The sequence below is a fragment of the Pezoporus flaviventris genome, unplaced genomic scaffold (genome assembly GCF_033815535.1).
Source record: "Pezoporus flaviventris isolate CSIRO_AGI_PZ_B2104156 unplaced genomic scaffold, CSIRO_AGI_Pfla_v1 ptg000036l, whole genome shotgun sequence".
Classification (NCBI taxonomy): domain Eukaryota; kingdom Metazoa; phylum Chordata; class Aves; order Psittaciformes; family Psittacidae; genus Pezoporus; species Pezoporus flaviventris.
This window is the reverse complement of record NW_026892584.1, coordinates 36,050,667-36,062,947: the sequence shown is the minus strand read 5'-3', so window position 1 is coordinate 36,062,947 and position 12,281 is coordinate 36,050,667. Positions and strand designations below refer to the sequence as shown.

The 12,281-nt window shown below is 41.2% G+C and overlaps 1 protein-coding gene and 1 long non-coding RNA gene across 8 annotated transcripts in view; both read left to right on the top strand.

Moving 5' to 3' along the window:
* The window catches only part of SYNE3 (spectrin repeat containing nuclear envelope family member 3), a 62,013-nt gene extending 51,663 nt beyond the window's left edge, over window positions 1–10,350 (top strand). For all 7 annotated transcript variants that reach the window (XM_061463929.1, XM_061463925.1, XM_061463927.1 and 4 more), the window contains one exon: window positions 8,891–10,350. In XM_061463929.1, coding sequence (XP_061319913.1) covers window positions 8,891–9,088 — 198 coding nt within the window. In that variant the 3' untranslated portion in view covers window positions 9,089–10,350. The remainder of the gene's footprint in view (window positions 1–8,890) is intronic.
* The window catches only part of LOC133274562 (uncharacterized), a 275,687-nt gene that overhangs the window by 256,189 nt on the left and 7,217 nt on the right, over window positions 1–12,281 (top strand). The window lies entirely within an intron of this gene.

Below are 12,281 nucleotides of genomic sequence, written 5' to 3'. Positions count from 1 at the left end.
TGTTTGTGGTGCCTCTCTATTAAAAGTATGTGGCCCATTTGTTTTCCTGAAGTCCTGCTGGGTGTTAGCCACTTGCAATCTTCTCAGTAAAATGGAAAAGACCCATTAAAAAGTATCCTTTCCTCAGTTTTCAGTATCTCATTTGTAGATAGATTATTTCTCCGTACGCTTTTCATCATTGTGCCTATAAGCCTGTGCCTACCTGCATTAGGAATTATGTCGTGGCCCAAAGAAAGAAAGAAGGGCATCTTGCCCTTAAGTATGAGCAAACAGACTTCCTTGCCCTCAGCAGAAAGAAAACTTGGGGAAAAAAAAAGTAAAAAACTGAAATAGCCTGACTGCCTCTTCTTAACTCTGACTCACTGGTCATGTGCCAGACAGTATTTTGCCCTTCTTTCTCCAGCTGGCCCATGAGCTTCCTTTCATGTTGCTGCACCTGTGAGACTGCCTGCTGCCTGTCTGCTCCTATTTCTGTAGGTTTCATGTTACTTACCAATCCACATTACAGATTTCCCAAATAGTAGAAAACAGGCACTCTTTGTCTTTTATCTGGTTCCACCACTTCTGCACCTTGGCAATGTTCTTCCTCTACAGCAGTGCTAGTGCAAGATGAAGACGACCTCTTGCTTCCCAGGATGCCTGGTTCTTACTTTCTGTTAATGTGGTATTAGCTAGGTAATGTGGTTGATAGTCCCTGCTTTGTTTGTTGAAAAGATGTGTCCTTCAGTAGCCTACGATGTTGTGAAGTATTTGCAGATTTTCACCAAGGAGATACCTTAGACTTGTTTTCTCAGCAGGTACAATGTTACCTTCTAACTGAAAGGTAATGAGAGGTATTTGCTGACAATAGCAGAACAAAACCGATTTCCAGTCTATACTTGAAAAATGTTTTTAACACTACTGTAAAAAGCATGGTAGGAAAAAATCTTGTAGTCAGCAGCCCATATTGTATATGTATTAGTCTTTAAAAATGTGATGGCTTACTTTTAAAATTATTTAAACAAAATGCAAATAGCACTCAAATTATGTACAGTGAGTAAGGAAAGTTAAACCTTGGCTCAAGAGGAATTGCTGGTAAAGCAGCTGGAAACATACATTGCTGATGTGATGAACCAGCTTTTGATATCAGTAGCTTCTTCTACAGGTTCCAGAGCATGTTGTCTATATTTCAGATTTTATTCCTTCTATGCCAAATTTAATTAGTTAATTTAAAATTGCAAGGCTGAGTGGAAGTTGGAAACTGGGAGAAGTTGTTTTCCTTCCCTGCCTTCCTGAATAAAGGTAGAACACTGATGTCTTCTGCTAAATTTCAGATACACTGAAATGTCATCCAGCTACTTTGGTGTCCCTGCCCATGGCAGGGGGGTTGGAACTAGATGATCTTAAGGTCCTTTCCAACCCTAACTATTCTATGATTCTATACTAACTGCTGATAACTCTCCTTCTAAAAGTAGTACAGCATTGCCTTTAAATACAAAATACATTTATTGGGATAAATTGTATTGCTTATCAGTGTATTAAATCTGGTGGAGTACTCTTATGTTTTTAATAGAACCAGGTTAATTTCAATGAGCCTCTCACAGCTGCTCACTCACTCCATCTGCCCCTGCAGTGAGATGGGGGAGAACTGGAAGGGTAAAAGTGAGAAAATCTGTGGCTTGAGATAAAAGCGGTTTAATAAGTAAAAGAAGAAAATGGAAAAGCAAAACAAAGAAAAACAAGTGATACAAAAACCCCCAGTATCTCACCACCAGCAAAATGATGGCCAGCCAGTTCCCAAGTAATGAGCTTCCTAGTAAAACTCTCCTACACCTAGTTTTTGTTGCTGAGTCTGTTGTCATATGGTAGGAAATATCCCTCTGGTCAGTTGGGGTCAGCTGTCCCACCTGTCCCCACTCCTAGCTTCCTGTTCACCCACAGCCTACTCACTTGCAGCAGTGTGAGAAGCAGAAAAGGTCTTGATGCTGTGTGTACACTGCTCAGCAAAAGCACAGGGGTGTGTTATGAACACTGTTTTAATCACAAATCCAGAGCATAGCCCCATACAAGCTGCTCTGAAGAAAGCTAGCTCTATTCTGGCCAAAACTAGTACAAGTGGTTTAAGAACATCTCACCCTGTTCTGAATCTTTTGCAAATACAAGAAACTAAGTGTAACTCACTGCCTGCTGTTGGATATGAAAATGTGCTTCAAAATTGCCTTACTGGAAGTTTGACCTTCCATATTCTTATAATGTGGAGCTAAGACGTTTTTAGCAACCCATCCTACCTACCACTTTAGTAGTCTTCCACCGTGCTTCCTAACTTTTAGCACATGTCAAACACTTTCCAGATTAAATGAAAGTAGTTTCCACTGATGTTCTGAAGATCAGGCCAAACCAGGACTTCTTCTTGCTTAGGCCTGGAGAATTATAAAAATCAGTACTACTTGAACAGATCAGGCTGTAGCTCTTGTCCTGTGGCATGCTTCTCCTAAAAGCTTGTCATGTGGTATATGCACACAGGAGCTAACCTTTATAAATCTGTGTCACAATAGCGTATGGCACAGTACTTAGTTCTAAGCAACTCTGCAGCAGAAATTCTGAAATATCAGCCATATGTGACTGCTAAAACCTCAGATACAAACTGATGGTGTTTTCTGTTTCTTTTAAATGAAGCCTTCATCAAATATTCTAGCTTATCATCCAGCCATGTTGAGATACTCCAGAATCTTCCCTAAGGGAGAAAACAAAGCCTGTAATTTGCCTGTATACTTATTTACATACATACACTTATGATCTTCACAATTGGAAGTAATATCAAGGTTGCAAAGTCAAGCAATCTGAAGACAGAAAATATCGGAGCTAAAATTGCTTGTGTGACCTCAGTTAACCTCCCTTCAGCACAGTCATTTTGGTACCTCTTTATGAAGCGGAGAATGATAAGCACAGGACTCAAAGGCATACCAGCCATCCTTATTCATTCCTCACTGCTGGTTGCCTAACCTGGGCAGTGTTTGCATTTACAAAAGTACTGTTCTGAACCCAGTGGCTTGCTGGTCCTTTTACAGAGGCCACATAACCTCTGATTGACAGTATCCAACTCTTAGTTCCTGCTATGGTGTATGGGAATGAGCCACAGCTTTGCTGAAGAGCATGTTGGATGTGTTCTATGGTGGCAGTAGTATCTAACTCTCCCAGATTATTTCCCTCTTGAAAAGACCAGCTGTGATTTGCAATATATTGCTTATCTTAGAGAGGAATGCTGATGGCTCTAAGTTGAGAGCTGATGAGAGGCCCACTTCCAAACCAGTTTGCTTTGGTTTGAGAGAGCAGCCTATGCTCCCCTGGAACTGATCACTTTTTTTCTTGTCAATAACCTGTCTCTGTAAGTGGCAACTGAATTAGCACCCAGTGGGATCTCAAGTGGCAGAAACCCAGGGCCTCTCAGAAGCAAAATATCACTGATAAAGCAACTGCTTTACCAAAAAAGGGATGGTGCTTGGTGATGGCATGCTAATATTCTGAATGAAAGGGACATGGTAAGCTGCTGTTGCAGCCTTCCTGGCAGCTCTGCTCATTTTCAGAGGAATAATGAAGTGATAGAATTCATACTTATGTAGGTGATCCTTCTGAAGGCCTATGTATTCCTACGAAGATGTACTTCCTCTGTCCCTATTGCTATAGTTGAAGCCCATTATGTTGTGACCTTCTCACTGTGGAGGTAGGCTTGGATTCATCATGTCTAAGCATTTAATTTGGGGGTTTACAAAATCATGAATGGTGCAGAGAATGTAGATAGGGGTTGACTCTACATGTCTTCCACAAGAAAGAGCTAGGAGCCAGGTTCAAAGCTAACGCAAGGGATTTGTTCATGTCGGTTGCTTGGCCTATGGAACACCTTGCTAAAGGATATTGAGGACTTTGGATAGTTTTTGTAAGCTCATGGGGAAACTGGACAAGTATCTGGAAAAAAGATTCACTAATTGATAACTAGATGGGCAATCTACATAAGGCTGAGGAAACTGCCTGAGCTGGAGGAGCATCTGTGTTGATTGCTGTAGAAAATAGGAACTTGGGCTGCGTACAGCACTGACATGAAGCATCATGGCTGTTGGTGTCTCTGTCTATATAGTGTCTGTAGGACATTAGGGCATTGGTACCTTTATCCATGGATAGAGTAGGAGTTTTCAGGCAGCAGTGCATTTCCCAGGGCAGTCTCTCATGAAATGCTCTGAGAAGAATAAATCCAAACTAAATCTACTAGATCACTGATTCAGTGGTGCAGGTATGATTTGTATCAGGCATGCTGGTCACGTACAAGCAGCAGCAAATACCCACTAATGAGCATGGTTTAAGATGCTATATTTCTCTGCTTCCTCAAATAGCTAGATTAACAGTGTGTTTTCATATACCCTGGAATGTGGTCAATAGCAAACCGGGAACGCACTGATTTTTAGTAAAACACTTTAGCAACTTACACAGGAATTATGTAGCAAGTTCTAAAGTGCTTTTCTGCTGTTTCCCATCAAAGTGATTTTTCATGGTGCATGTGGTAAGGAGTTATTAACTGCAAACAGATTTAAGTGCTGAGGATTCCCTAGATCTAAACCGATGCTTGTCATTCAAATGCCCCAACATGAATCAAGTACAAATGTGAATGTTCACAGCCAATGCAATTCATTTGGTAACAAGCATGTATTTAGCATTACACAAAACACAACCATCTACCCCTTGATAGTCCTTTCTTGTCCTGGTATTTTGAGGGAGAAGGCGGAGGACATTTATCTTTGATGGTGAACTTTATGTTTTCTTTGTAAATCTCAACCTGTTCTTTTTCCATGTGTTTCTAAAATGTCTCTGACACTTCAGCTCAATACCCAGGTATCCCAGCTGTTTTTCTAAGACGGTGGAAATTAAAGTTCTGTTGACTTCACTGGAGCTTTGCCAGTTTTCCTCAGAGCAAAATTTGATTTCAGAATATTTTGTGGAGCCTAGATCTGACATATGCACTGTAAGCACTCTGGGTGCTGGGTAGTTGCTGTACTGATGCCATTAGCCAGTGATTGGGAAAGAGGAATTCCACTGTGTAACACTGTGTGTTGTGGTTCCCACCTGTGATCTCATATGGAAATTAAATGTTCGCTGTCTTTTGCAAAGGTGGAACTGTTTCAGAATGTCCTTTTCTAACCCAGAATGATATGCTGAAGGGTTGGGAGTATTGTCCTGACTCCAAGTAGATTCTAGAGCCCTGATGACTCTGAGCCCAGCAAAGCAGAGGTTTGAGCCTTGGCCTCCTGAATTCCATGTTGGTACCATAGTCTCAAGTCACCACAGCCTGAAAGCATCTCTCTCTCACAGCACAGACCTAAACAAACACCTTGATTTAGTCCTAGTAAAATTGAAGTGCTGGGGTTTTTCCACACTTGGAGAAAAAAACCTTCCTTGCTTCTTCCAACTGTATCATCTCTCCTGTTATCACTGCATCTCCTTCACAATTTTCTATCCTTTAACTATAACACCTCTAGCACTACCACCAAAAAAAGCCCAAAAAATAATATCACCAATTGTTCCAGCAAGCACAAAACAACAGAACTAATGTAGGTTTCATGTGCACAAGAACCTGGGCATATAAATAATGAAGTAAGGGTATCTGCTGAACTTCATGAATAAGTAGTTCCGAATCCTGCTGCAGAAACTGAAGTTAATGGTAAATCTCCCATGGATTTCAGTGTGTGGAGGCTGGGGCCCTCATGTATTAAGGGCTTATCATTGCAAATTTGCTGAAAGCACCAAACTCTCACAGCTTCTGTGTGCCTCATCTTCAGTCCTGCAGAGACATCGTAATACCATGTTTGTCATAGCAGAGTCATTCCCATGGCAACAAATGGAGTCAGAAATACAAGATTCTAACCTTGCTGCATGATCAAACAAAACAGAGAAGCTGGGCAGCAAAGACAAAAGTTCATCAAATACAAATGCCTATAAACCCAGCAACGATCAGTTGTTAATAAAGCCATTTCACATTAATTTCTCCTGGAAGATGAGCTTTGAAAAGTAATGCTATTTTACAGCTCTTTTCAATAGATCTGAAAACAAGACACTTAGTAACATTTCTGTCTCATCCCATTTCTGAAATTTGCATTAATAACCTTTGCTTTATTGATAGGGCAGAGCCAGTGACCCACTCTGAATCAAATGCTGGATCGGTAAAAGAATTGGGGTAGGAATAATGTGGGTGGCTAATTGGCAGTGTGGTCATCACAGGAAGCCAGCGACAAACTGGTGGGACAGTAAGACAGCTGGTCCCTGGGCAATGGCAGGAACATTGTTGAGGCATAAGTGGAAAAGCCACTGTTTCCCACCAGTTCAGAGGCAGAAGGCATTAAATGTGAAGATGGGTCTTGCAGCTGGTTTGCAATGAAAGAACAGTTTCAGATTGCAGTAGCTGTCAAATCCAATGCTGAAGTATTGACAGCTGTAAAGCAAAAGCTTTAGGTGCTGCTAGGAAGATTGGCAGACCTTCTTACAACTGTGTCAGTGAGAGGCAGCTTCTTAATTCTCAGTTTGAGTCTGTGAGAACATTTTTTGAGATTTCCAGCCATAAAGTTCAATGAACTATTGAACGGTCAGTCACAGGATCCTGCCCTTTAACAACATCAGTGTTAAATCTTATTATGCCTTAGTGGTAGAAGAAAGAACATGGTTTGAATTGTCCCAAGGCAGAGGTAATTCTGATCTTCCACCAACAAAACTGCACCTGTTAATATGCACAAACTTGTCCATGGCTTCTGGAACCTGGAAGGGGCTTTCTTCCTTATAGATGGGACACTATAATAAATGTGACATATTGCTGCATATTATGAATGCAATGAAGAATTACGAATGAGAAATAGTCAATAAAAACAGAAGCTGTCCATCCATTGGTTTATATTGATTGCACCAAGGAGTGGCTGTTTCATGGCATCACAGAGACAAGCCCAGAAAACTCTGATCAGAAGTTGTGGCTGCTGCCTTTAACAGTTGTAGCACTGACTATAAACACAGAAGCCCTGCAGGTTTTGTTCAGCCCATAGGCTGCTGGAATCTATGGGAGATGAAGGATGTTAGGTCTGGACTCCAGGGCTAAAGAAGGGAAGGTCCCATTAATACAGCTGTTTACACCTGGTGCTTTGGTGAGTGTTTGAGAATAGGTCACAGTAGGAGCAGGTGACTCCTGTGGTGCAGCCGCATTGTTGAAGTTTAATTTTGTGGGTAAATGCTAGTTGTACCCAGGAAGTTGCCCAATGGTGCTTAAAGTCAGAGTCCCACCTACACCCTGACAGGTACTCATTGCTCCCCAACTACTGACAGTTCCACTGTCCAGGGACCTGAGTTGCTTGCTGACCTTGCTGAGCAAGCAAGTTACAACTCAGATGCTGCAGGCCAGAAATGACAGAGCAAGTAGCTGTTGTGCTGCTGCTTCTACATCTGCTTCGCACAATGATTAAATCTCTGCAGCCTTTAGATATAATGGAAGCAAACCAACTGCAGCAGAAGGATTTCACAGCACAACTGTTTCATGATCTGTAACTGCAACTATTTATTTGCCTTCATAATAAATTCTGAGACTGAGAAATTTAGAAAGCAGTGGAAGAAAGAGATCCTTAAAAAGTAGGAAAGGGTGTAATTACTTTACCTTCATTCTGTTCCTTATCTTCTCTCTGATGTTTCACATGGAGTATTGATGGCGGTGCTGTACTGGGACAGAGTACTTGCCTGTTAAGTCAAGCATCTAGTAGAGGCCAGAAGCCCTAATTTTGCTGCAGCAAAATCACCTGTAGCTTGAACACAACAGATTAGCTTACTCTTGTGGAAAGTGTGGGTCCCACTTCAGTGGACATTCTGTGTTGATATCCGTGACATAGGTTGGTCAATAATGTTGTAGCCACATTATTTCTATGTTCTGATTATAAATCCATGCTTGATGAAATTAATGGACTGTTGAGCCTTCTTTTTCAGGACTCCCTTACAGACAGTTGAGTTGGCCTTTTTTTGGTGAAACATACATAGTTTTGCTGATGGGCAGGAGATATACAGGAATCTTGCCAGTGGAAATCTCACTTTCTGAATTCTGTAGCCACAAATATGTTCTCTCATGTTCATGCTAATCCAGATTAAATTCACGATCTTGACTGAGCTACTCTAGGTTTGCAGCAGCATAAAGTGTAGTGGGACTTCTTCGTGTGTCCCTTCTGTGGCTGCTCAGCAGTAAATGTGACTTTAGTGTTGTCTTCACTGTCACACACTGTTGTGTTTTCTCTCATTCTCTTGCACCACGTAAGAGTTTAAGACAGGCCTGTTAAGGTACAAGTTGAACTGCAGGGCCACTTTTCTGACCTCCAGCCTCGTGGACCCCAGTGTCAGAATCCAAAGAACATGTTGCTGTTGGAGAGATGGCTGTGAGCTGGATGAGCTGCAACCGAAGCTCCTTTCTTCTGATAGGGAGCAGAAGGCTGGCTCCTCTCTTCCATACATCATCACTAGCATTTTACTGGCTGGAGAGTTACTAATACAGACCTTCTGTTCTATACACTGGGAGTACAAATGCCACTTTCGTGTCAGCATTTGTAACCACTACTTTGTAATTGGAGAATGAAGTTGGAGGCAATTGTTTTCGTCTGCTAGAAAGTCAGCAGCATTTTCCTTCTAGAAGACAATAGTTTGCAGCACTGAATTCTTGAGAATGAAATATTCTTCTAAAGACATCATTTAAGCACCATCTTCAGTCAGCTGCCACGTAACAGGCACCCAGGCTGGGTCCTAGGGCAAGGACAATGTGGGTTGTTCTGTAGCCTGGCAGTTGGATGTATTTGAAATGCACCTCCCCAGGTCTTTTATTTTTCTGAGTTGCTCTTTGGTTTGTGTCTTTCAGAAGTGCTCTGGAGGTGTGTGCTCATTCCTGCATCGAGTGTGCTGGGCAGCACTACCATTGCAACTGCTCCTCTTGCTCCTCCTGCTCCTGGCCTTCCTCCTGCCCCTGGCAGAGGAGGCCCACAGCTGCTCTCTGGCCAACAACTTTGCTCGGTCCTTCCACCTGATGCTGAGACACAAGGGCCCACCTCCAACCTAACTTCTTGGCATGGCACAAGGTGACTGTCAGAAATACAGACTTTTCAACAATTGCAAGTGTTGCAATTTCAGGGCTTCTAACAAGACCATCATATCAACTGGGTAGGTCATATAAATGCAACATAAAATTAGTCCACTTTAATCAGGTATATGAGCAAAATTAATATTTTTGCAATATTTTATTATATTTATAATGTGTATATAGAGATTGTGTAAGTATGTACATATCTATATGTATAACAAAATGCATATATCTGTGGTCAAACTAACATCCACCATTCACTCATCCACTGTTTAAGGATAATCCTGCAATGTTTCTGTTTCTACCACCTTTCAGCAAGGAATACTGAAAGATGGTTTTGTTTTGGGGGCTTTGGGGTGATTTTAAAAGTCAGATTCTTGTTTACAACTGAAGTCAGAGCAGGTATGAGAAGATGTGGACATGCACCAGAGTGCAAACTGGAGAGCAGGCATAGTAGAATAATGTTTGAATACAGTGGTTGACATTCAGCCCAAGGAAAATTGGAGCTATTCTATTTGAAATCTTGGGCTGGGGTTCGTTTGGGGTTTTTTTCAGTATCAGGATGCAGGGACTGCAGGAGGTAATGGAAATGTTTCTACTGACTTCAGTAAGAGTGGGGGTGGGCCTCCTCTTGTTCATATTTTTTACCAGATTTCTTTCCCAATTACTGTGTTCTCCAGCCCACCTGAATCAGCAGAGGTAGACTACAGTAGAAATAAAGCAAAGAAAAAAGTATATATATATATATATTTAGCATCTCTATAGCAGAAGAACTTTTAAAAATCAGGTCATAATTTTCTGAACAAATTTGTGAGCACTGAACAAAACCTTGTGTCAGTGATCTTTATAAAAAGCAGTGGGTTTGGTTGTGTTTTTTTTGTTTGTGGGATTTTGTGGTTTGGTTTGTTGGGGTTGTTTTGCATTGTGAAGAGGCATTTCATAGTGGATCATGAAGCCTGAACAGTGGGATGCAGCCTGGCTCAGTGTCAGCAGAGCAGAAGTTGGAAGTACTTTAATAATACTGCCCTGTAAACAAGATTCCTTCCTAGGATGTTTTTTAGTGTTAATGGTTTGTTAAACTAATATAAACTGATTGTATCAAAGACAGTCAAGCATAGATTTCTATATAGCCTAAGATGATGACAACTTGCCATTTATTTACCTAAGCTTATGCCTGATCTATCAAATTTTTGAATATACATTTTAAGATTGCCTTTAATTTTAAAGCAATTCTCACTGTACTGTGATGCAGCCATTCTTAGTAGTGTTTTTACCCAATTGACTCATGAGAGAAAAGGTAATTTCTACAAGTTTGTGCCATTTCTGAAAGCTATCCCTTGTCATCTCATGTTTTTAGCCACAGTAGTAATCATGGAAAAAAATGTATTAACAGAAGAAACAGTTACTTTCCCGTTCTGGCAGTGTGGCAGAGGAACTTGTCTTCGGGGTATCAGTATGGTGTATTCAGTATTGTTTTCCAAATAAGTTCCAAAATAGTATTAAATTTGTGGTACAGGTAAATTATGTAGTGGCTGAGAGACTGGAGGAGGAAGTCACACTTTAACAAAACCATGAAAGTTTTGCTAAAGGAGCAAACGTGGGTAGAACAGGGAGGCGTAGCAGCAAGGAGCTCATTATGAGCGCATATGAGGGAGAACAGGCAGATGTGAAAGAGAACTAACTAAAGCTAAGAGATGAGAGGTGTCCAACAATTTATAAAGCCTAAGAAATGGAGTCAGGGTGAGCACAGAGGACTAGGAGGTTCTGTGGAGGAAAAATGTGAATCTTTTTGGTTCCCTCTCTCTGCTACAATATTGGTACTACTGCATATTAAACAGTTTTTCTTCAGTAAGGTTTAAAATGGGGTAAGTAACAGGGACTCTACCAGTGTCCTGAAGAGACTCTTCTACCACTAAGACTCTGTCACTGTGTTTCTAATAATGCTTCCAACTACACAAGTTTGCTAGAGTTGGATAAAAATTCTGATAAAGTGGAGAGTAAATTAGAAGGGTGAGAGTAGGCATGGTGAAGGTATTCAGGTAGAATGCACAGGGAGCATGAGGAGGAGCTGAAATGATGCTGGTTAAAACCTGTCAGGAAGTAGCAGAAGAGCTCTAGAGAGCAGGCAGAGAATGTACACTGAGCAATCAGACATTCACATCTAAATGGGAAGCAAAGGAAGGTCTGTGATTTCATTCATGAAGGAGCCAGATGGAGAGGAGCTATAATTTGTCTGAAAATGGGGCAGATGAATTCCTTCTTTGCAACGGTTCTTTCTGGTGACAGAGGACATACCTCCTCTCCTCTGATTAGCTATGCAAGAGCCATGAACTTGCCCACAGCTTTCCTCTAAAAATTGCTGCCAGCCCTGAGGGAATGAACCCCTGTGGCTGGACAGCAAGGAGCTAATAGTCACACACATCTCCATTTCAAATTAAATGCACCAGTAGTAAGAAGTGTGGGGAAAGAAGGGCAGTAACAAAACTTCCTGTATGTGGTTGTGGATATTTTTACTTGTGCACACACTTTTCTGTGACATACCAACATTGCACTTCTCTGGCTTTTGGTGAGCTGTTCCAAGTTAATTTCCAAAGCAAAATGCCAGTGAGAAAGTAAAAATAACAAGAAATAATATAGCTGAAGGTGAAAATCAGTAGGGAGAGAGACAAGTTTTTCTATAAAAGCACAAAATTTCACATCAGATTTCTTTCTGCCTGGTCTGATCTGAATGATTTTTATGGGTTCACAAATGTATGGAACTGTAGGATAAAATTGCTACAGAGAGGTCCATAACAGAATAACTGCATTGTTACCTTGATGTTTCAGTGTTGTGGCAGGTTTAAAAAAATCCCCAAAATAACAACAACAAAAACCACCTGAAACCAAACAACCAAAAATCCAAAAACCAAAACCTCAAAACCTAAATTAGAAACATGCTTTTGCTGCTGGGTTTGCATTCAGTTTATTCTGAGCTTGTAAACTGTTTGTGCATCTAGCTCAGGCCACATAGCCTATGCTGGATGGTGATATCCACAGAGCAGAGCTCTTGGGTGTCTCTCCAAGCTCTTTTTGCCTGCATTGTTGGACCCAGTATTTGATCAACTGTGTTAATGACCCTTCAGCATTGAAGGCAAAACCCTGCACTCCAGTGCCCATGCGTTAAACTAAGAAT